Here is a 24,818-nt window from a genome sequence, read left to right as displayed (position 1 = left end):
CGGAGACCTGGCCCAGCCCCAGCAGAAGGCTTCCTGTCACCTTCCACGGTGAAGCAGGCCTGGGGCCTCCAGTGCCTCGGCCCAGGTGTCTCAGTCCATCCAGCAGCCTGCATTTTTGTCAGACTCCATGTTGAGCCAGAGAATCAAAGGCACCTGACAACCTGCATCACCTCCGTAGACGTGTCCTGCAGCACCCTCTCATTTCTGACAGGGCAAATGCAGAGGCGAAGGGCCAGGCCTCAGATGTCCAAAAGTCCTAGGGCCACATCCCAACTCTGCTGCCCCAGCTGTAGGGCCGTGGATGAGGCCCTTCTCACCTCTGAGCCTCGGCCTCGGCCTCCTCCCTGTGATGGGGTGAGAGCCGTGGCCCACCATGGGACAGGTGGGGCGGGAGGGGAACGAGGGGATCTGTAGGAGCTGGCAATACTGAAGCTGAAGGTGCCACCCTGGAGTGAAGACCTGTCTCACGGTCCACATTAGCCCTCGTGTCCAATGGCACCACAGCAGCAACAGTGTGACCAAACTGAGAACCGGCAACAATGATGGGGTGCTGTGAAGGCGCCTGAGCCTGAAGGAGGGCCCATTCCCTGGACTCCACCAAAGCCCTCGTGTAAGGTCCTGCTTCACAAATACAGACTCCGTGAGCTGAGCTGCGGGCTGTGATTCTACACTGTCATTACGGGCTTTCCTGTTCTGACCCTCAAGACCTCCCCTGTTTTACTGTGTTTGGAGGCCAGTTCTCTTTTCTCCTCAGAAATGACAGCATGAATGAGGCTGAGTTCCCCCCAGTCACAAGATGCCTGACGGCAGCTGGGAAGGCTGAGGCACAGAGGCTCCGACGCGGTGGGCTGAGTCCCAGGAGCCGTCTCAGGCTGCCCCTCCAGGTTTCGCACTGAGGAGACCTGGAAGGTCAAGTTCCCAAAAGGCAGTAATGTTAAGATGCACTTGATGGAGGCAGGAGGGAATCAGATGCCAAAGGGGAGGGTGTATCAGAGCTGGTTGAGACCCAGGGCTGAGCAGGATGAGCAGGTCCCTCCTTCTCTAGCACTTGGAAACACAAGGTAAGTGGCAATGACCTTGTTAAGGGCATACAAATAAATGTTCAGGCTACTTTAGATTCTATATCCAAAGAGATCAATACATCAGGTCACGGGAGTATTAACAGACTCTTCTCAACCTTCCTAATGCCATGACCCTTTAATACAGTTCCTTATGTTGTGGTGATCCCCAAACATAAAATTATTTTCGTTGCTACTTCATAACTGTAATTTTGCTACTGTTATGAATCGTAATGTAAGTATCTGATAAGCAGAATGTATTTTCATTGTTCGCGACCCACAGGTTGAGAACCGCTGCTTTAGATGCTAAGAGTCACTCCTGGATAATTTGGCATTGAAAACACATGACATAACATAAAGATCCATCAAAAGTCCCCCTTTCCACAATCCAACCAGGCAGAGCGCTGTCAGAGCAGGCCCCCGCAGCCCTATGGATGTGAGCTTCGCTGCTTCACCGAGGCCCTTCTGGTCAGGCACCATCACACCCTGGTGATGATTCACCCATGCGGTCACCTTCTTCACCAGACCCTGCCCCTGGCTGCTGACTTCAGCCCTGGGTCTCAACCAGCTCTGATGCCCACAGAACCCTGACTGGGAAGGCAAAGAGCGTGACAGTAAAGCCAGGGGAAAGAACCAGGCCTTAGTGACAAATACAGACAGTCAAGGGCAGGGTACAGACCAGAACACCACCAGTGTCCACCATGACCACACCTGGTCCCAGGAGCCAGGGGAGGGTGCCAGTGTGGGCTGGAGTGACAGGAAGGCCCAGGCCAAGCCAGGAGGGCACATAGATCAGACTTTGCCAGTGACATCCTCCCACATGCAGCTCAGCTCCATCACTGAGTCAGGGCACTGCCCTGCAAAGGAGGGGCATGTCTCCTGGGAGATCTGAGGTACATGTTTCCCACCTGCTCTCTCCAAATGGGGGCACTGCCGAAGGGCTAGCGGTCGAGTGGTGGCATCCTAGACATCCACTAGGCTGCGGCAGTGGGAGAGGAGGAAATCCAGGGCAAAGGGGTAACTGAAGCCCTGAGTTGCTCAGAGAGGAGGCGGCGGCTACTGACCTCGTCTGTGTACTGGACGTTGTCCACGGCATACTTCTCCTGGAAGTGCTCCTTGGGGTGGATCCTCAAAGACAAAAACAAGGAACACCAGGGTCAGGGTTTGGGCACCTCCTTGCCCCCAACCCCAGGTTATGAAGCCCTGGCCCATCCCTAGTCCACTGGCACCTGACACCAGATGGGTCTGCCCATCACAGATTCAGGGGCAAAGTACTGGGCCACAAAGTCACTGCTGAACCACACCTGACCCCTCAACCTTACCCAGTCGACCTCTGCTCCTCCTGCGAGTCCGCACCCTGGCCGCCTGGAATAAGCCCACCAGCCAGCACTCCCACCCTTTGGGGCATGAAGCAAGCTGCCTCCCAGGCCCCACTGAGCCTCTTTGAAGGAAAGTTAAAGATTTAGCATCTTACAGAAGTCAATATCAGCATTACTCACTGTGATGAGAAACGTTCAAGCTTACTCATCAGCCCTGAGACGTCAGCCAGTGAGAACACAGAGAACAGAGGAGGCTGGGCAGCCCTTGCCCACCTCACAGAGGACTCCTGGTCACGGCTGCTCTGGGCAGGTCCCGGCAAACACCACGCCACCCCAGCTTCTAGGTCAGGGGATGAGTCACTGTCACTGCCTGTGACAAGGCTCTCATGAGAAGAAGCACTAGACATGGAGGGGGGCGGGGGGTGCTGAAAACCAAGTCTAATGACGCATGCACCATCCCACGCCCAGGCACCACATCAGCACGGGTCCTGCCTAGGATCGCATGGTATTCTAGCCACCAAGTGTTAGAGCCAAAAGAGTCCTCAAAGGAAAACAGCAGATGGTTTTCAGACTGTGCTTCCTGGGCTCTCAAGGGTGAGTAGATGACAGGGGTGCTGGGCAGGCTCAGAGGGGACAGGGCAGGGAGGGCACTTCAGGACTCGGAGGTGGCCACCTCGAAGAGGGGGCTCCATGTGCCTTTGAGACACACTCAGACATCACTACCCAGGAAGCAGAATCCCTCCCCTCTCTGAGCCCTGCACCACTTCCCTCTCTACCCAAGCAAGCATCCCAGCCCAGACTGTAATCACAAAGCACAGAGTGAGGACCTGAGATGGACAGGTGGCCTCAGGGACCAGCAGCAGGGAGCCCACAGCCACACGCAGCAAGCTGGGCCGAGGAGACGATGGTCTCGCTGCAATGGGCTGCTCAGGGCCCCTGAACACTATTTGCTTCATTTCCCTTTGGATTCTCTAAAGTGGGCAATGGGTGTCAAGCTCCTACTGCTGATTAAATTTGCACAATCCAGGCAGGCACACTAGCTTTCACAGTTGAGCCAGGACTCAAAGTTAAGTGGCCAGAGCCCGGTGCCTCCATCAGCACCACCTACAGCAGGAACTGACGACAAGCACTTGCTGGGGCACTGGAGGCCCCAGCTCCAAGCTTACCAGACAGCTGGCTGACCCCTTGCTACTCAGGGGTGAGTGACGCTCTCCGCAGAGCTGGAGCTGCAGACGTGTGCAGAAGTGCACACCAGGAGCGCAAGAGGCCGCACAAGAGGCTGCGCCATTGGCAGCGTCACCAATCACCCACTCACTGCTCTGGCTCCAGTCCCAGCCCCAGGACTAACAATCTGTGTCCTCAGAAAGTCCCCAAACCACCTCTGGGTTCGCCACTTAATCACCTCCAGCTGTGACAGCATCAAACGCAAACTCCCAAAAGACTGGGGAAGTGCCACGGACCTGCTTTCAAGACCAGCCTCAATGCTCCCTAAGACAAGCACCTTGGTGTTAGGGTGACTCTCACCCCCAATCCCTACGGGGACCCTAATCCTCCTAGCTCACCCAAGCCCCTCAGCAGAGGGACGCCCAGGAAATGTGCCTGGGAGTCTTGGTGGTCAGGCCTCAGAAGACTTGACATTTCTGTGCACTCATCCTTTGGTCAAGGCTGTAACAATGCGGAACCAGAGTAGGTGGGGGGAAGTAAGGGGCAAAAGGAAGGTGAGCACATGGCAGGCTCTCCCAGGATTGTGTGCTCAACTATCCACCCTTCACCTACCAACCACAAGTCATTCCACTTGCCACAGAAGCTAAGGAGCACCAAGGGCCAGCCAGCCCACGGGAGAGCCTGCCGCTGCCATCCTGATGTCTGGGAGGAAGTGCAGGTGTCACCCCACCAGATGCCCTCTGTCCTTCTCAAGAGCTGGATGACACAGTCCAGAGCACACATGGGCTTCAAGAGCCCAAAACCCCAACTATCGATAGGCCTGGCTCTCCACAGGAAGACCCATTTGACAAATACAACCTGAAAGGCTGTAAGCATCTTTTCTGGCACTTTGCACATTATTCTTCTCTAAAGGGCAAAGATAATTAAGTTTGAATAGTACTATTTTTCATGTTTTAGAGCTAATTATAGTAAAAAACCACTTAAATATCACCCTGAGGAATAAGTGTGCCAGGTCACCATGTCAAGCCAGTGAGGGGAGGCTTGGCAGCCAAGACTTGGTGGGGCTGTCGGGAGGAGTGGCACATCCACGCGAGCCCCGCAGAGCTGGCCGGAGAGGTCACTGGGCAGCTATAAGCCCGCTGAGGGCCAGCTGGCGGTGGCCACACAGATGGCCTGCACCCTGCTATCTGGAGTTTGGGTCCAGAAGGCAGCTCATGCAGCTCATGGGAGATCCAAACAGAAGCAACTGGACTAGAAAAGGGTGGCTCGGCAGGGAAGCCGGCCCACCCCAGACACTGTCCCTTCTAATTGCCGGAGAGAGGAGTGTCCCACTCAAAGGAGGCCCTGCATCCAGGTGCAGCCAGTGTCCAGGGAATGCCGTGCAGGCCTCTGCCAGCAGCTGGAGTGACGGGAGGCCTTTCCCAGATCCCAGGGTCAAGGCTGATGCAGCGAGTGCCACCACCTGTGCAGGCCTCCAGCAGGAAGGAGACAACATTAATGCCCATGGTTCAACTTCTAGAGCAGGGGTCCTCAAACTTTTTAAACAGGGGGCCAGTTCACTGTCCCTCAGACCGTTGGAGGGCCGGACTATAGTTTAAAAAAAAACTATGAACAAATTCCTATGCACACTGCACATATCTTATTTTGAAGTAAAAAAACAAAACGGGAACAAATACAATATTTGTATTTGCATGTGGCCCGCGGGCCGTAGTTTGAGGACCCCTGTTCTAGAGAATGACATTCCTGAGCGCAGGTTGGTTGGCTAGCTGATCACCTGCATGCGGTTAATAAAAAAATAACCTCGAAGTTAGAGCAGTTACCATCAATTCTCAATGCCTAGACTAGAGCCTGCCTTCAGCGGCAGACAGTGCTGCTGCTTTCCCTCTGCCCTCTGCACAGGAAGCACCTGCTCTGGACTGGCAGGCAGCACCTTTTCAAGATCCCATCAGCTTGTCAGAGAAAAGCAGACCTCTCCGAAGCCATGCGTGCACCTGCTCCTGGTGACCATGCCTGTGAGTGGACCACAGGCAGCATTCCTCAGAGAGCGGGACAGGGAGAGCCGAGGCATCCAGGAGGAGAGCCCTGGCTCCAGGGGGAGGGCCCAGGCTCCAGGTGGAGAGCCCTGGCTCCAGGGGGAGGGCCCAGGCTCCAGGGGGAAGGCCCAGGCTCCAGAGGGAGGGCTAATCAAAATGATGCCTGTGATCAGTAGGGGGGCCATGGAGAGGATCCTGGCAAACCCCTGGCCAGGCCTCAGGCTGCCGGGACCAGGCTCCTCCAAACCACTGGGAGTAAGAGCCAGAGGAACTCCCTCAACCCTCCTCACGAAGACCTGCACCGCCATCAGTGCCCCACACTCTCCCTTGAAGACAGAGCAAAGCCATCAGTCAGGCTGAAGCAGCTTTGATCCTTGTGACCCAGGTGTGTGTACAGGGTGGGGGGAAGTGGCTGTGAAAAACCAACATACAACTACAGATATCATACACAACGAAACCACATGCACCACCATACACACACATCACCCACCCTCACCCCACCCCTCCACTCCTGTGCACACACACCACCCCACTACACACCCCCCCACCCTCATGCACACACACCACCCCACTACACACACCCCCACCCTCATGCACACACACCACCACACTACACACACCCCCACCCTCATGCACACACACCACCCCACTACACACACACACCCCCCATGCACACACACACCACCCCTACTATATACACACACACACCTCACCACCCACACTGTACATGCACACACACCACATAGGCATACATACAAAACACACACACACACACACACACATCAGTTCCCATCTCAAAAGAGCAGTGCTCAGAGCCTCAGGCCTGGAGACATTCGCTCACACCACACCCTGGGCAGTGCCTCCTCCCTAGAAACCCCAAGCCAGGCTCACTGTCCTGAGCTCAAAGCCCCAGGTTCCCAACAGGAGCAGAACGCAACCAAGTTGCAAAGGCTCTAGGAGGGTCCCCCAACTTGCCCAAAGTCACTTACCCTCTGTGGGTGCTGACACTGTCCAGGGTGCTTTTTCTGCCTTTTCCGAGAACCCGATATGCCACCAGTTAAAGCTGCTGTCAGCTAAGCCTGACTCTGACAAAAATGATGGGAACACTCTCGCATCAGAAAGGCACAGACCCATGTAAGCAGACTCCACATAAAAACAAATTTGAAACTACCACACTCCTGTCCCAAAAAAGGCTTGGGGTGAGGAACAGACCCAGCACCAGGCTGCCCACATGCCCCTCAACGCCTGTGGCCAGACAACAGGACAGGCTGTTTATGCAGGAAGTGGCAGATCTGCAGATGGGGGTGTTGTTTCCCTGGGCAACTTTATCTGCCAGATGGATTTTCAAAAGCCATCAGATAGAGGCTCAAAAGGAAGCTGAGGAGCTGAAGGTCAAACGTTCCGTCTGGTGGGCTTTGATTGCAAAGGGCAGGTAATCCCATCAGCCTCACACCTCCCGAGCTCTACTGAGTATGAGAGCGCCTGGAAACGGCCGCACATCAGATCGGCCTCTCCCCAGCTGCAGCTCCAAACAAGCAAGCCCTTAGTGGTGCCCTGTTTCAATCATGCCTTCTCTCCCCAACGCGCAGGACAGGAGGGCCAGGAGACGGCCAGAGCAGAGGAAGAGAAGGCCACTGTGGGGAGCCAGGCCTGCAGGAGACAAGGCTGAGCTCTGCACCAGAGCCGAACACCCTTGGGACCACCGTGCTCCGTCTGGCTGCCCAGTGTGCACACGGAGCTGTCTGACAGGCGGACCCACCCTGCAGACCCTTTGTACCCTCAAAGGCCAGCCAAGCCTCTATGTCCGCAATACACAAAGCAGGGCAGACTAAAGGAGAACTTGTAACAGTGGCTCTGAAACCCAGCCATGGCCACACACAGAACATTATTCCTGTTTCACTGAAGATTACCCTCCGGAAGAGCCAACTGCTAATAGCTGTCCCCTGACCAATCAGGTCCTGGGCATAAACCCTCCAGTCAAGTGTCCGTGGCCCCCAGTTGGTGGCTGCGGTGAGATTCCCTCAGGCTTCCCACTGGAAGGCTGGGTCCAGGTTTCTCCTCCCACAAGCCTGGGGGATGCCCTCCCTCCAGGACAGAAGTCTTTACGACTTCTGTGTAAAGAGGCAGACAGATGAGGAGAGGCACTCAGAGCCCTCCCCACATCCAGACAGAAACCCTGGTCAGGCCGGCCTTCCACCACTATCCATGCCCACACTGCATGGAGGAGCCAAGAGGCAGGGCCACAGGGAGGCTGAGGGCATGGGCGCCACCAGGCACAGGGGCCCCGGCTAATCCTGGACGTGTCACTGGGAAGAGGGGCTGAGGCTTCAGCTCTGTGATCCCCTCAAGGTGCAGGAAGGGCTCCGGGAGAACCCTCTGAGGAGACCAGACCCAAGCTCCCACCAGGAAACTCCTCACCAAGACTGTCCCAGGCACCAGGGCTTCGGCACAAACGCCCCGGCATGTGGGGGAGCACAAACACATGCACTTCGCTCATGAACTCATGGCAGAGCCCAGAGAGGCGCATGGCTCCACAGGGCCTGGGACCTCAGAGGAGGACTCGGGGGCTGGGCTTGGAGTCACGGCTCTGGTGGGAGGTGCCTCTGCTCCTCTCCACAGGGGCGAGTTTGGGCTTCCTCACAGCACAGCAGCTGTGTCCAGGGCAAGTGTCCCACGAACGAGAACCAGGCAGAAGCCACAGTTCACTTGACAGTCAGCTTCAGGGGCCACACGGTGACCCTGCCACATTCCCGCCTCAAGGCAGCCACCAGGTCCTGACCCGAGTCAAGCAGGAGGGAGAAGACTCCACCTCTCCACAGGGAGTGGCCATTTCTGGAAATTATAAAGGGTCTGTTCCTGGCGTCCTCACCACCTCGTTTCAGGGTCACAAGTGTAACCACCTCCACAGTGACAGGCCTCACCAGTGGTGCTGTCGCAGTTCCACAGATAAGAAATCAGACGCCCTGCAGTGGCCAGGCCTGCGCTGCGGAGAGACCACACTCAGCCGCCAGCAGGCTTCCAGCAAGACAGGCCGTGGACTGCACAGGCCCACCCCATTTCCTCTCTAAAGCAGGCAGCCGTAGGGATTCTGCCAGGAGCGGAGTAAAGGTTGACCGTGGAGGTCACAACACCAGGGGGAGGCAAGAGCTGGGTGAGGCCAGAGCCGCCTTCCCAGGAGCACGTGCGTGGCCTGCCTGGGTCTGCTGAGCTAGCAGGAGAGTGCCCGATGGACTGAGGAGAGCCTGCTCCAGGCCAAACCTGAGGCCCATTTCTCTGCCGGCACAAGACTCACTCTGGTAAGGCAGGCAGTCTACCTCAGAGGCCTCCTCCAAGTCCCCCTCCACACCCCACCCAGGGCTGGGGCAGTGCGTGGGCTCTCACTGGGCCCTGCTCAGCCATGCCCAGTGCCCTGCCCCTCCCTCTGGGAAGAAGGCAGCAGACCTTCCAGTGCCCCCTCCGCCCAACACATGAAAAAGCAGGGAAACGTTTATGTCATCTGCCCAGGGACGTCTGAAAGGGCAAAACTTAAGTGGTTGCCCAGCCATCCACCACAAAGGCCAACGAGATTGGGCATGTCCACTCCTTCCCCAGGGCCAAGCCAGGTAAACACGCTGCCAGGAAAAGCCTACCCGCTTCTCTCTCACTGCCAATTCTGCTTGGAGCTGAGTCTTTACAGCACAATCGAAGGCCCAGGGCCAGGCATCCCGCCAAGCGGGCTCAGAGCAGAACTGTTACCAGCTCATGAGGCGAACCCTCAGCTCAAGGCAGCAGAGGAGGCACCTGCCAGGCCAGCAAAGGAGGCTATGGGGCTGGCACTGAAGGGCTGGTGGGGAAGGGCGGCACGTGAAGCAGAGGCGTGCAGAGGGGCCTGCCCTGGCCCTCTGCACAGAGCATGTCCCTGCAGCAGCCAAGTGCCTTGTCATTCAAACCAGCCACAGACAGGCCTGCGCACCTGGTAATGAGCGTTCAGGGACACGCGGCAGTGAAGGCTGCAATTTATACATTAGCCCACAATAATCACTCTCCAGGCAGAAATGACAGGCTGGAAGGTGGTTACTAACCATTTAGCGGGATCCTCTGATCACCTCAAGTGTCCCCGGTTAAGTACAGCTTCTGCCTCAGCACCACTGCTGAGAGGGATGGCTGCCGAGAGAGGTGGACACGGACAGGGCCCTGGGCTGGCAGGGGCCATGGGTGATGGGGGAGGGGTGTCTCAGCAAGGCCCAGGCCTCTGCTCCCGCGCTTCTCACACACTGCTACCCCGTCTCAGGTGAGCTGGCTAAGGCAGGTTACACATCTGTGGCCCTTGGAACTTAGCCAAGAGGCGGGCACACAGCAGGCATCCAGTAATGCCCTGCTGTTAGTGCTGGGCCTCAGAGAAGGGCCCTAGGTTGTCCTCTCTGACTGGAGCCAACTCCCACCACACCCACTGCGGGGCCACCTTCCACAGAAGCCATGCAGGAGTGCTGGTCCACTGAGCCAGAGCCTCAGGCACCTTAACAAAACCGGGAATCCAGAATTTTAAGATTAATAAGCAGTATCTCTAAACAAAAGAGACCACAGTTATGGCTCTGGCGCTGACACCCCTTCCCAACCGAGGGTGCAGGGTTCTGGCCCAGAGCAGGCTGTCAACAGGCCTGACCACTAACCCCCCAACCCTTTGCTACTCTTCCCCTCCTTGCAATCCACAAGAGGGCCCTGCACCCCCACCCCTGGCCAGCCGGCCTCAGTGGGCACAGTGACATCACCCAGACTGCTCCTTACTTGCCCATCCAGGTGGCATGGCTGGCAGGAAGCCTTGGCACAAACAGTGTCGACTTCCCGGTGTCGATGTCAATCACGCCGTAGCAGCCGGGCTCAGTGACTCCGAATGCCCAGTGAAAGAAGGACTCCTGTGGCAGGAACGAGGACCATGGTTACCCAGTCAGCAGGACAGAAACACGAGGATCAAGGGAGCTGGGGCACCTGCCTCAGGCTGGCCGCCCTCGAAGACTGGCCCCCAGCCTCACACAACCCTCCATCTCAGCTCTCTGCCCCCACTCCGGCTTCGGGCTGCCTATCTCTTCCTTCCAGGGTTTGGCAGGGGGCAGCCTGGCTGGCTCCTCTGGCACTGCTTTGAGCCTTTTCTGATGATATGTTTCACACACATGCCCCAGGCCCATCTGTACCCCCACCTCACTGGCCACACCCCTTGGCCCTTGATAGGGCAGAGGGTACCCATGAGCACTACAGGTCCAGCTCAGCCCTGCACATGCCCCTCTGCCACCGGAATCTCTGCAGCCTCAATGCCGCAAGCAGGCAAGATGCCACTGTGCCTTAGACCCCAGTCTGGACATCTGCACGGAAATGGATGCCTCCACTTAGGACTTCTTACTTCCTTCTCCCACCCCCGGGGCTGCTGCTGACTTCCGTGTTTAGCAATAAACACTGAGCTAAAATATCGGCAGAAAGGTATAGCAAGTGGAGGAGGAACTCTTCTAAAATTAACCTTGCAGAACGTCAGTGATGGAGCCAACAGCTGAATTTAGGAGATCAGTTTTTAAACCACAGAACATGTAAACTTCAAGAGGCATCAAGACAAGTCAGAAAAAAATTTAGACCTCCATGTCTAGCAACCAGGGCACTGCAGGCTTGTGACTACAAGAACAAGGAGACAGAGGGAAGCCTTCCAGCAGGAGGCGCTTTCGGTAAAAACACTGTCATCGCTCCCGGAAGCGGATCTCAGCCAGTCTGTGCCCTGTGCAGTGGACAGTCCAGCTGGGGAGGCCAGGCCTTGCCACCTCCTCTCCACACTCAGCTCCCTTCACGTTCCCCTGCCTCCTCCCCGACCTGGCTGCTGGATGGTCATATCCCTTAGGCCCCTGGATGCTGGTGGCCATATCCCTTAGGCCCCTGGATGCTGGATGGCCATGTCCCTTAGGCCCCTGGCTGCTGGGCGGCCATGTCCCTAGGACCCTGGATGCTGGTGGCCATGTCCCTTAGGCCCCTGGCTGCTGGGTGGCCATGTCCCTTAGGCCCCTGGCTGCTGGGTGGCCATGTCCCTTAGGCCCCTGGATGCTGGTGGCCATGTCCCTTAGGCCCCTGGATGCTGGGTGGTCTTGTCCCGTAGGCCCCTGGGTGCTGGGTGGTCTGTCCCTTAGGCTCTGCTTGTCCCTAGGGAGGTCCTGGAGTTCCCAGTGTGTCAGGCCCCAGCTCTGGGCATGGCAGGGAGAAGAAAGCACTAGACTTGGAGTTTGGAGATGGGGTTCTAATTAATCCCAGCTTCACTCCTGGAGCCTTGATTTCCTCATCTGTGAAGTAGCTGCAATGCTAGGATCAACGAGAGTGGGGCCAGCTCAGGGCCTCCCTGGTTTTCTCAGTGAGCTCCTCTGTTGAGTGTCCTTGCTCCTACTCCTGGGAACTGGGTGATGTCAGCGATTCTCAGCCAATGCCTCCACATCCAGACTGGCTTCCTGCAGCTGGGCCACCTGCCACCCCACAGGTTTCCAGAACCTCAAGGAGCTCCTGGACCACTTCCCAGGTGAGGGTCTCAGGGTCAGCACTGGCCAAGCTGGGAAGAATGCCTGGGCCTCTGGCTCCTGCTCAGCACACTGCTCACAAGCCTCCTCCCTGACCTCTGCAGCCCCGTCCTCCCTGCTGCAGGCAGAAGGGACTGAGCCCCCCCATCTGCACCTCTCTCTGGCCCTGGGAAGCTGCCCAGCCCACCTTCTGTCACCCACTCCTATGGACACCATCCCCCAACCTGGAACACCCACCCCCAGCACCACCTGTCAGAATTCACCCTGGCCTCCAGCAACCACACCAAACGCTGCCTCCTCCGTGAAGCTAGCCTGCTTGCTCCCCCGGGAATATTATCCTTCGGTACTCTGACCTGAGAGAGCTGAGACTGGCTGGTCACAGCTCTGCCCCAGGAATGCAGGCTTCCTTGGCGCCCAGGCCCAGGCCTACCTTCAGAGAGCCTCTCAGGGTCCCTCAGGAAACAAAGCTCCCCAAGACCCTCGAGGCTGGATGCTGGAGGAGGAAGGCAGCCACCGGAGGCCTGGAGTGGGGGAGCTGCAGGGGTGGGCTCACCTGACGGAAGAGGACCCCGGTGTCCGTGCAGTAGCGCTGCGTCTCCTCCCCACCCTGCAGCAGCACAACAGAGCCAGCCTGCACAGCCGGGTTCTTTCGCAGACGCTCACATAGGCGCTGTCTGTTCAGGGCAAAGAGGGCCAGAGGCACCTTCAGGGTTTCGTTCCCCAGCCAAAACCAAGGTCTGCAAAGACAAGAGCACACACAGCCACACAGGCCTGTTAGCACCGCCAAGCACGGCCACCGCGGTTGTCTGAGGTGACCAGAGGGGTAAGCCTGACATGGGACCCCGTTAGCACAAGGCTCCTCACCGGCCTCGCGAGACCACAGGGGCTTTTCAACCGCAGCCTCCCCTGCTGCCCCCCGAGCACTGGACCACATGGGGTGATGTCACCAGGGCAGGTGAGGCGCAGGGAGGGAAAGCCTGCAATGGTTTGGCAGCATACTCAATTCCTGCCCTCAAGGACCTTACATCCATGCCTAAAGCCACACGATCTGGCCCAAACAACACTGCGTCCCTGCCCAGGCGCCTGCATGCTGCCATCTTCTCTGCAAATCAGACCTGCAGCCGGGCTGGCCGTTCCTCACACATACACACACACACACACACACTCACACCCACCCCCCACATGCACACCCAGGACAACCCCCCCTACACACACACCCAGGACACCCAGCACCCCCATACACACACCCCCAGGACAACCCCTCCCCCCAACACACATACTCAGGATACCCCCCACACACACACATTCAGGACACACACACACATTCAGGACACCCCCCCCACACACACACACACAGACACTCAGGATACACCCCCCCCACACACACACACACACTCAGGATACACCCCCCCACACACACACACCCCCAGGACACCCAGCGCCAGGCCCAGGAGTGTGTGCTGAGTGACCACGGGGAACCATGACAAGATGGGCCTGGGAGTGGCAGCCCCAGGGGTGTTGACCTTCAGGAGAGCAGCCAGCAAGGGATTGGCTGCTGAGACTCACTGGGGCTGGGAGGAGCCAGGCTTGGCAGGGCAGGTGGGTGTGTACCCCCACCTCTATCCCCCACACTGGCTTCCATTTTCATTGAGAAACACAGTTTATCCTCCCAGCACCCACTCCCCAAACCCCACCTGCCTCTGGACACTCCCCACTCCTGCTCCCACAGCTCCTCCACTTGGCGTGGCTGCCCACCTCGATGCCTATCCCCTGCACTGCTCCAGCATCAATTCTCCCCTCTCAGGAGCGTTCTCGGCATCCAGACACACAGGAACCTCACCTGCCTTTAAAAGAAATAAATAAAAGCCCTTCCCTTGACCCCCATGCTCCTCCAGCAGTCTAGTTCTCTCCCCTGTGCAGTAAACATCCTCTGAAGTCACCTAAGCCCACCATCCCCATGTCCTGGCCACCCATGCTCTCTCATGGCGCTCCATCAGGGCTCAGCCCAGCTCCTCCCTGCACTGCAGCACCCACAGGCCTCTGGGTGCCCAGCACACTGAGGGCCACACTCTCTGCTGAAACCCTGCCCAGCTCCAGCTCCAGCCACACCAGGCTCCCTCCATCCTCCGCTCGCCCTCCATGCTGGAACCCATCTTCCACCTGGACCACTGCATGGAACTCTCAACAGCTCTCAGTCCCAGAGTCCCCCGAAGCCTGGTGTGCACCACCCACAGGGGCCCTTCAAAAATGCAAATCTGAGCAGGCACGCCCCTGCTCAAGCCTCCTGCTTTCGGGTGCACTCGGAACACAGTCAAGCTTAATCCCCAGCTTTGAGGAGCTGAGAACCAACACCCAAAGTCTGCCTGCAAGGCATTCTCACTCTTCCCTGAACACCAGCACACTCCCTACCCCGCAAGGGCCTTTGCGCTGCTGTTCCCAGTGCTCACGCCCTCATTTTCCCAGAAGAGATGCCCCTCTTCCCAGAAGCTTTTCCAAAAACCCACCTAAACCGTATCCCCTACTCGCTTCATTCCTCTCTAGAGCATGTGCCACTGCCTAACATCACATGTTTACTGGGCTGTTGGCCCCCCAGGTAAAATATAAGCTCCAGGAGGGCAGGGACCTTGCCTTCTTCTAGCACCTGAGAGTGCTGAATGCCTAAGTGCAGGAAGGAAGGGCAGCCCCAGCAGATGGGCTGGGCCTAGGGGGCTGGGGGAGGGTGGGTGTGGAGGTCCAGCAAGCGAGAGCGCAGGCCTGAGCTGAGGTGAGAGTGAGGGCTCTGCCTGCAACGGCATGAGAGAGAGCCAAGCCAGGCACATGGAACTTCTCTCGGTTTCAGGAAGGCAGCGGGCACCTCATGCACTCACCTGGCTGTGGTGAGACAGGGCAGTGAGCCAGGACAAGCGGAAAGGGAAACGGAGACAGATGCTGAACAAACTGCAGAGCGACTTACAGCAGGTACAGAAGGTCACCTCCCTACAGGTAACATCTAGGCCTCAGTTGTATTTCAGCTCCAGGCCCAGAAAAGCTGCAAAACCAGGGCACAGGCCAGGACCAGCTGCAACAACCAATTAGTGGAGACCATGACTTTGAAAGGCTACACCTGGAAAAGCGAATGAATATTCTATTGAGATCCTTCCTTAAGACCTCCCCTAACCTTCTAATCTTTAAAATCCCTCAAAACAAAGGTCTCAGGGTCCTCTCTCCCTCCTGGGAGCAGGCCAAGCAGCCCCGCCTAGGCTCTCCTGTTGCTTCTTCTATCCTAAGCCCTTCCTGGTGCCAGTGTCCCCAGCTTTAATAAACGTGCTCTCAAAATCACCTGGACTCGTGCTGTGAAATCTCTCCTGCACGACGGCAAGAACCCACAGGCTACTGGCCAGCCCAAGGCAGACCCACTCATGGACAGTGGGACCCTCAGAGGCGGAAACACTCCTCACGTCTTGGCTCCAATGCCACCTTCTCAGGACAGTCTTCCCTGGCATCCCTCCCCTGTCCAACCCCCGCTCCCCTCCCCCCCCCCCCCCCCCAATATGAGCTGGGCTTCCTCCACTCTCCCAGCTCTGAGTCCAGGGAATGCCTGAGGACTCTTCATCAGCAAGCTTCTCCATGCCTCTGGCATCCAGGTGGGTCCAGCCAGGGAGAGGCACCGAGGGAGCAGGAAGGAGGAGACGACAGTAGGTGAGGAGACGGGGAGAACAGAGAATCCACTCCCAGCCCCCTCCCTGGCGGAGTCTGGAACTGTGACGGCTGGCAGGCCCTTCACACAGGGCCACAGTCCTGTCAGGCTGCCCTTCCTATAGCACAGCCTTTGATGGTTCCTGACCAGCTTCCCTCCCCTTTCTCCGCCGATTCCCTTAACCTGCCCACAGCTCTATAAACCGACCCTGCACTGCACTCTCTTCAGTCACCCCTGAGGAAGGCTCAGCCAGGTCCCCAGCTGCAAGGACACATTCCCCTGCTAACACACATGCAGCCTGTGTTCACTGAGGCTCATCGGTGAGGTCTGCCTCTGCCCACTGTACACCCTGTGAAAACAGAGACCCGGTCTGCTCTGCTCACTACTATGCCCAGTACTTGGCACCCTGCTTGGCACACAGCAAGTGCTCAATAGTTATTTGCTGAGTAAACAATAGTCACAACATGGGAACACACACACACACACACACACACACACACACACACACACACAAAGCTGTGCAGATCAGAAGTTGCCACATCAGCCTCAGCCTCAGCAGGGCAGGAAGCAGAACCCTGGGGCCCCGCCAGGCTGGGATGGGTGGAGGGCCATGCACAGCTTACATATGCTGACAGGACTACAGCCTCCCTCCCCTCTCCCTTGTCTCCTCCCCTCCATCCGCTCCCAGAAGGGTGGACACAAGGGGCTAAGGCTCCCAGTAAGTAAGACCATTTCCTGTCAGGCTCAGCCACAAGGATGAGAGGGCAGAGGAGACTGTCATAATGCCTGCATCCCAGCTGGCCACACTGTCAGGAACTGAAAGTGCAGCCGTCAGCATCCCTGCAGTGTCCCCCAGGGTCCCGCATACTCTTTCCCCCACTCAGCAAAGCCCATGGAGTGGGGTGGGCACAGAGAAGAACCTCATCTTTACAGATACCCCAGCAACACCAAGGGAATGACACTGAGGCACTGCCATAGATGCCCCGCCAAAGGTGCCCAGATCCAAGAGGCCTCAACAGCAGAACTGGCTGAAAATCCCAACCTCAGCCTGCAGAGCCCAGTGCCACCCACCTCATCCTCCACCACTCCTGGCCCCTCTGACTCAGTTCCCTCCTCAAACACACCAGGTGCCAGCTCCATCCCACCACTGGGCCTGCCACCACACCCCCACCTGGAAGGCTCTTAGAAGGGCTGGGCTTCCTCTAGTCTAGAACCTTCTGAGAGGCCTAAACCCCCCAAGGAATCCAGACTATGGCCTTCTGGCACGAGGGCCAAGCAGCCCAGGTTGAGATAAAAAACTCGATAAGGCACCTCTGTGAGTTCTGCTGCTACTGCAAGAACCTACAATACTGCCCGATCCTGTGCAGCTCAGGGAAGGCAGCCCGGCCTGAGCCAGCAGGCAGGCTGCTGAGCTGTAGGCATTCATTACGGCAGGGCACCCCCAGAATCAAGGTTTATAGAGACATGCCCTTTGATTCCTCATGGCATAAACCAAACCACCGGAGAGAATGTTGGGCCCAGAGCCAACGCAGGTGACTTTTCTCTGCAAGTTCAGCAAAGGCAGCACTCATAAAACATCTCCAACTGGTTTCTGCTGGAACTTCTAACAGGCACCCGGAATTCAAAAGGCAAGAGCCAGGTCATCCTGAAGTCCCAGCATAGGTATACTTTTCTGCAGGCAGCCGAGGGCACAGGCAGTGCCCAGGGGAGCTGGCAGGGGCTGGCAGACAGTGGCTCCCGGGCATCAAACACCTCCACAGAATAAGCTCTGGCCCCCACAGGCCAGCACACAACCTGCGGACTGACCACCAGGGCCCAGGAAGCGGCCAGTGGCCAGGATTGGGGCAGCCCCAGGAAAGGGTGATCCTCCTGCTCTTGCAACCAGTTCCCTACCCCCCAACTGTACCCATTCCCAAAATCGGTTCTGAGCCACCTCTTCCTTTGCCCTCAATGGCTACCTGCTTGAGGGGTTCTTACTCAAGGCTCATGGACCCCTGGGAATTCACCAATAGAATTTTAGGACTCCATTTACTTGGATGGGAAAAAAATTATGTTTATTTGCTCTAACCTCTCAAATTTTCTTAATGTAAGCAACTAACCACAATAGCATCAGTAGTGTATGACTGTCACCAACAAAAATCACAGGTATTTTCATATATCATTGATGTCATGGTATCTCAAAATATCACTTTTGCTCTCACTACTTCAAAATTAAGGTGGGTATTGGACCTGTTGCTTTTATTATTTAATGTGTTGATAAAGAAGTATATATTACTATAACACAAATTTATTTTTTAACATGTTGATAACTGTATTTCACTATAACTGGTTTTCCTTGTAATCCTCTGCATTTTACTTCATGCATTTAAAAACATCATGCTGAGGAGGGTGCAAAGGTCTCTCTGATGCCCACGCAGTCCACGGCACAGTTTAGGACAAGATTCTTGCCCTAGAATATGTCACCACTTCTGGATGGAGCCACACTGCCAAGGACCAGTCTGTTCCCTCGCCCTCAGCATCTAGCACAGGCCTGGCACCAAGCCCACTGGCTGGCTGTCAGCCAGGCCAGCCTGCTCACCTGGTGAGAGGGGCCTCTAGGCAGCTGGTCAACAGCTCCCACTCAGTCTCCCTCTCTCTACAGGAGGGCCAGGGGGCTAAGCAGAAACAACTGGGAGAGGGCTGTGTGGAGTCTGGACCAGGCCTGGGAAGGGCTGGGGAGGGCAAGGGGCACTCAGTGGCCAGTACACAGACCCACCCCTACCCTAGCCCAGGGTCAGCCTGATGCCTCCTCTCCAGGAGTATATGGTCCATATCAGGGTGGGAACGAGATTTGATCTACAACCTGACTCCTCCAGATACTTTCTCTCCAGAAGAATGCTGACTCCAGTGTGACCTATGACCCAACAGGTACACACCCCGGGAAGCTCACCTGCTACTTCTCTCTGGGCAAAGGTTCTCTGGGCATCAGATCCCTGGGAGCCACTCAGTTAAAGAATTGAAGATATTTCTTCATCCTACTCAAAATGATGTCCCTCTCCCACCCACAACTCCTTTCCTCAATTACTAAGAGCCTCCCGGAGAGTGGATCGGCCTGTTGGACAATTTAGAGGAAGTCCCCCTTTTCTCAGACCCATGCCCCTCCATGGCACACACCAAGACCAGAGGCAGGCAGATGGATGACAGAGTCCCATGTGTCCACCTGCCCCAGTGGTGCGTGAACACCTAAGGGTAGGCTCAGTACTATTCCTGGAATACAGCAGCTTACTCTTCCAACCTTGGAGGCCAATAGAGGGGGCCACTTTCTGTTGTCATTCTCCCCACCTCCCCAAAATAAAGATGCACTCGGTCTCCCAGTTCCTCCATTCTGATCTCAGCACCCAGCCTTGCATCTGGGGCAGTCCTCCCTCTTCTACCACTGCCCCTCCTGGCCCCAGCACCACCAGGCCCACATGCTGTCCTCCCCCTGAACTCACACACAGCCCAAGGCAGTGAGCATCTAAAAAGCAGACATGAGCAGATTAAAACACCTGAAGGGCTCCAAGCCCTCAGGACAAAGTCTGGAGAAGCCTCTTGGGCACCACACCCTCCAGCATGGAGACTCACACCCCTCACTCCTGTCCCGGGAACACTCTGAACTCTCAACCTTTGTCTCTCAACCTTTGCTCAAATGTTCCCTTACCTGGGACACTATCACCAACGCTTCAGTGTGACCCGGTCTGTCCATACTTTCCCCCACTAACACCACTCACTCATTCTTTCATGCAGCAGAATTTATGAAGCACCTACTGTGTGCGCAATGCACCGCGCACTAGTGATGCCCAGGAGTGAACCAGAGAAAGGCCCTGACCTTACATTCTAAATGGGAAGACAAGAAACATAAAAATATATGTACTGTATACTTTAGTAGAACAGGTGCTTTGGGAAGGCTTCTCTAAAGAGGGGACATTTGGGCCCTGAAGGAAGTGGGCAAGTGCCCCCATCTCAAATACTGCCTCCTCCCCGAGCGCCCGGGGCCCTGGCGCCCTGGCAACGCGCCGCCTTCCCATCGGAAGGTCTGGGCCGTGAACGCGCGCGTCCAACCGAGCCCCCACCTCGGCCGCACAATGGGACGAAGGCCCCCCACCCCCTGCCCCGAGGACCCAAGGGGAGCGGGCAGCGGAGCTGCGGGCACAGCGCCGCCAGGGACTCTGAGGGCGGGGCGCGCCTCCCCGAGCGAACACGCGCTGCGCGCCGCCACCCAGAACGCCCGGCGGGGGCTGTCACCACTGTGCAGCCAGGAGCCCCGAGCCCCCGCGCCGCCGGGCAAGGCGGGCACTGGAACCGCACTCACCTGCTGGCAGTCGCCATGTTCACTCCGCTCCGGCGTCACGTGAAGTGCGGCATCAGCTGAGGCCCGACCGGTCCCGCTGCGGGGGGCGGAGCCTGGGCGGGGCCTGGGCGGGGCTGGGGGAGCCGGAGCCCTTGACCCGCCCCCTCCAGCGCGGGTCCCCATGGAACCCCGGGAGGCGGAGCCCTGAGGCGAGGAGCATCTCTCTGCTCATTGGCTTCTGGCTGCAAGCGAGGGGCGGGGCCGAAGCGGGCGGAGGCCTTTCCAGCGGGCGGGCGTGTCTGGGGGGCGGGGATGCCTTGATTCAGCAGCCCCAGACCTGGAGTCTCTGCCCGCCCTGGGAAGGACACCTAGTAGGAAGCCCCTGACCCAAGCTAGGGGTGGGCCAGAGGTGACAGCTATTGCTTACGAAAGGAAATGGCTTGGACAAAAGCCCGGGCGATTGGAATAACAGAAAAGTTCAGTGTCCAGGAGAGAGGGTGTGGGAATGAGAGGGTGGCCTCAGAGGTAAGAGCAAGGCTCAGATCCTGCCCGGCTTTGAATATGGGGCTGGGCTTTATGTCTGGTAGGAACTTTCCAAGCTTCCTCAACTGCAGGATGAAGGAGGACCTGGAGCAGGAAGGCCAATGCGGGTCTCTGGGGAGAAGTAGGCACGTAGAGGGTACAGTTCAGGAGGGAGACGCTACTAGAGGGCATTCTCCTCTGCTTTGCTGGACACTGGTGTTAGGTGCAGGGTCCTCCCGAAAGCTGGGCGGAGGGGTCCCAGGGAGGGGGGTGGGAAGTAGGTGTTCCAGGAGAGCTACCTGGGCTGCAGGTGCCTTAGAGCAGTGGTTCTCAACCTTCCTAATGCCGCGACCCTTTAATACAGTTCCTCATGTTGTGGTAACCCCCAACCATAAAATTATTTTCGTTGCTACTTCATAACTGTAATTTTGCTACTGTTATGAACCGTCATGTAAATATCTGATATGCAGGATGTATTTTCATTGTTACAAATTGAACATAATTAAAGCATAGTGATTAATCACAAAAACCATATGTAATTATATATGTGTTTTCCGATGGTCTTAGGCGACCCCTGTGAAAGAGTCGTTCGACCCTCAAAGGGGTCGCGACCCACAGGTTGGCAACCCACAGGTTGAGAACTGCTGCCTTAGAGCAACAGTAATATTAACAACTACTGCCAGCTTACTGTGCCCCAATCCTTTGCAACTGTTAGCTCATTGAATCCTCATAACAGCCCTGTGAAGTAGGCTCCGTCCTGAATGCCATTTTACCGAGGCCCAGAGAGGTTGGTAACTAGCCTGAGTTCACACAGGGGCCAAGTTCATGCTATTAGTCACACCCCTGAGTAGTGGCCCACACTGGCTCTGTGAAGGAAAGGGGCCCATTGCTGGGGTCCTGTGCCATAGGATGGTGTGCAAGTGTGTGTGGACAGGAGGTGGGTCCCAGCACATGTCCCTGGACTCCTAACTCCAACCCCCAGCCAATTCAAAGCTGAAAGTAGCTTCTAGTTGAAGGGCTTGAGTGTGGGCTGTCTCTTGTTTCTTTATCAAGACAAGAATGCGGGTCTCCATGGCTGGGCTGGGGGGTGGAGGGCACCAGGGCCTATGAGATGGAGAAGCAGCTGCTGTTTGTCCCCCCGACGATGGGAAGAGAGCAGTCCCCTGAGATAGGGAGAGGAATCGAGCCAGACCATATGCAGAGTGGGTAGCACCACACGGCTGCTTCAAATCTCAATACCATCCCTGGTTTCCTCACCTGTCGGGTGGGAGCTAATGGGACCCACCTCATGGGACTGCCTGAGAATTTCCTGAGCAAACACCCAGGCACCTTTAGCCCAGGGCACAGCCGAAGAGGCCAAAGCTGTCAGGAGGAAGGTGGCCTTTCCAGACAGACCCAGATAAGATCACGGAGAGGGGATGGAAGAAGGGCTCCCCATCCTGCTTCCCCCTTTCCACTACACATAGCAATTCTCAGGGGTCCCTGTCCTCCAGGCAGGACCCCAGAGCGGGTCTATCCGCCAGTGTCAAGGGAGGAAACCAGAGGCACAAGGCCCTATACCCCACTGCTGGCCCTGGGTCCCCAAGAACTTGAGCCTCCCATTAAGCAGATGTTCTACCTTCACCTAAAGAGACTTGATTCCCTAATGAGAGACACTTTTAAAAAATAACCAAGAGTGAGCAGAATGCTCACTTTATGGAAGGAAAAACTGCTCGGGAGATAATCACAGCCCCTCTGACATTTTTTTACATAAAATATGTCAAAATTAAGCTAATTGCCAGCTCTGAGTATTTATTAATGTGAGAAAGAAGTAATTATTCTAAACATCCACAAAATAAAGTGGGAGGGCACCTACCAACTGAGCAGAGCACTCTTGTTTGTGAGCAATAATAGGAAGGCCCTGCCCAGGCCGCCTGCCCTCCGGCCCCTCTGGACCAGGGGCCGTTCCTGCCAGTGTTAAAGAGCCTGGCACAGAGGCTGCCCACAACCCTTCCGCCCTCCCCATCAGAGCTCTGGCAGGGGCACCAGGAGAAGTGGCCCTGGGAGTAGGAGATTGCATAGTTATTCATGCAGGGCAGACCCTGGACACTGCTGGGAGCCAGAAGGCAGTTGGGGGAAGATTGATTTTAGAGAGTTGGAGCGGGAGTGTGTAAATCCACAGGAGAGCGGCAGGCAGCATACTCGGGCCTCATGCGGCGATACCTCCGAGGTCACAGGCCCGTGGCTGAAACAGTCTCCCCTCTAGTGACCCACAAATGGCTGGGAGATGTTTGTGCTCAGCGGACCCTGCAGCCAGAGTATCATAACTTTCCGGGTAGTGCCCTGCCCCCGCCAGAGGCCCCGTGGAAATGCAGCTCCCTGTGTCTCTGCGACACTGTGTCCTGCCAGGCTTCCCTGCTCCGCTTCCCCCTCTCAATCTGGCCACCTGCTCTTGCAGCTCCCTGGACAGGGCTGACAACCGGTGCCCGGAGATGGCAGGCCCAGAGGTGATGACCAGCCAGACTCTGACTCATGAGCCGCCCTTGGGGCCGTTTAGGGGTGTCCCCAGAAGAGCCATGACATGGGCCCAGCCATCTTCTGCTGCACACCAAGTACACTGGCCTGCGGGAAGGCTCTGTGGGACCACACTGGAGGTGGCCTGGATGCCTGCTCTGCCCTGGCCCCGAGCTGTCGCTCATGAAACCACCCTGTGACTGGCCGCACAGGGAGGGGGTGGGGTCTAGACCCTACCCTAGAGATCTAGGGACAGAAGAGGAAGAGGAGCCCTCATCTGGGAGGGCCTACAGCAGGGGTTGTTCCCAAGGAGCCCCCATCTGGGAAGGCCGATAGCAGGGGTGCCTATACTATTTCTTACTGTGATGAGCAGGGCGTTCCTGAGAAATTCTAGGCAGGAAAGCATGGAATCCAGGCCCATGTCTAGAGGGGAGGGGGCCTCAAGAGGGTTGGAGGAGAGATCTGGAAAGAGCCAGCAAGACTCTGCACCAACCACATGGGGGCCCCAGGCTTGGGTGGTGAAACCCCACAGGGAGTGTCATTTGGGGTTTCTGTGATCGCTTTTTTGCTTTTGCTGAGAACAAGACTGGGCTAAGAAAACCAGCACCAAATAGGCTGAACAGAAAGATAGAGGGGTGTGGGTGTGCGGTTGTAAGGTGGGGGCAGGTGGCATATTCTAGTGGCTAGAATCTAGCCTGACCTCATCCTGGGTGGGGAAGGAAGGAGTGTGATGGGAATGAAGTGCCCGGAGGCTGCCTCTCCATCACGGTTCTGCAGATGCCTCCTTCAGCGTTTGCAGTGTCCGCAGCGGCAGCCATCGCCCTCCCACTCCTGAGGCCAGCGTGGCCTGCTCTTTCCTCCAGGACCACACCACAGCTGTCACCACCATCCGTCAGGCCCCCGAGGAGCCCACAGCACATCATTCTCCCCCTGCCCTTCTTCCCTGGCCCATCGTCCTGCAGGAAGGAGGCGGCAGCAGCTGAGGGGCCTCCCTAGGAAGCACCCGTCGCCGCCTCAGATGAAGTGGTCCCCGTTGAGTGCTTTGCCAGGGTCTGCGAGGCAATTCAAGATGAGAAATGGCACGGTGGCTTCGGAAAGGCAAATCATTCCAACAGCACCTTAAAAACATCAGCGAAACAAGCTCTTTGTGTGTGTGTGAAAATGGGGAATATATTGTTTTTCACTGTTTGGAAGACTGTTTTCTCATCTTGAAGTCACAAGCTGTTTTCTTCCAGAGAGACTTATAAATATATCCAATTATTGACATTCAATATAGGAAATAAGGTTCTGAAATGGTTTTCTTCTGCGCACGTGGAGTGGGCTGGCCAGGTTGGGCAGGTGATAATTACTTTTATTTCTTACAAGTCATGGTCATATTGGTGCAGAGCGGCTCCTCTCCCCACCTTTTATTGCTTTCACCTTTATTACATTTCCCATGTTGTGCAGGGCTATTCATTGGAGTAACTTTATTACCACATTTCAAGATCTTGATAAAAAAGAAAGAAAGAAAGAAAGATATTCCTAATATCCAAAGTGTGAGTGCAAAGGTCTGGGGCAGGGGAATCTGGTTCCGAGGCTCATGTCCTGGAAAGAAATCTCCCCGGGGATGGGCTCTCCCCTGCCCAGCTCCAAGTACCGAGCATCTCTGATGTTCCCGCAGACATTCACAGCTGCCCCTCTCGTGAGGTCGTGTCAGGGTAGCATTGCCAGGAGGATGCTTTCAGCC

General features: G+C 56.6%; 1 protein-coding gene across 1 annotated transcript in view; it reads right to left on the bottom strand.

Annotated features, from left to right (window-relative positions):
• Window positions 1-20,205, bottom strand: part of PEPD (peptidase D) — a 112,822-nt gene extending 92,617 nt beyond the window's left edge. Inside the window, exons 1-4 of the mRNA XM_036345892.1 lie at window positions 20,099-20,205; window positions 12,646-12,829; window positions 10,339-10,466; window positions 2,123-2,186 (exon numbers count right to left, since the gene is read on the bottom strand). Coding sequence (XP_036201785.1) covers window positions 2,123-2,186; window positions 10,339-10,466; window positions 12,646-12,829; window positions 20,099-20,115 — 393 coding nt within the window. The 5' untranslated portion in view covers window positions 20,116-20,205. The remainder of the gene's footprint in view (window positions 1-2,122; window positions 2,187-10,338; window positions 10,467-12,645; window positions 12,830-20,098) is intronic.
• Between the last annotated feature and the right edge of the window lie 4,613 nt (window positions 20,206-24,818).

Source organism: Myotis myotis, unplaced genomic scaffold (assembly GCF_014108235.1).
Source record: "Myotis myotis isolate mMyoMyo1 unplaced genomic scaffold, mMyoMyo1.p scaffold_m19_p_19, whole genome shotgun sequence".
Taxonomy (NCBI): domain Eukaryota; kingdom Metazoa; phylum Chordata; class Mammalia; order Chiroptera; family Vespertilionidae; genus Myotis; species Myotis myotis.
This window is presented reverse-complemented; position numbering and strand designations above follow the sequence as displayed.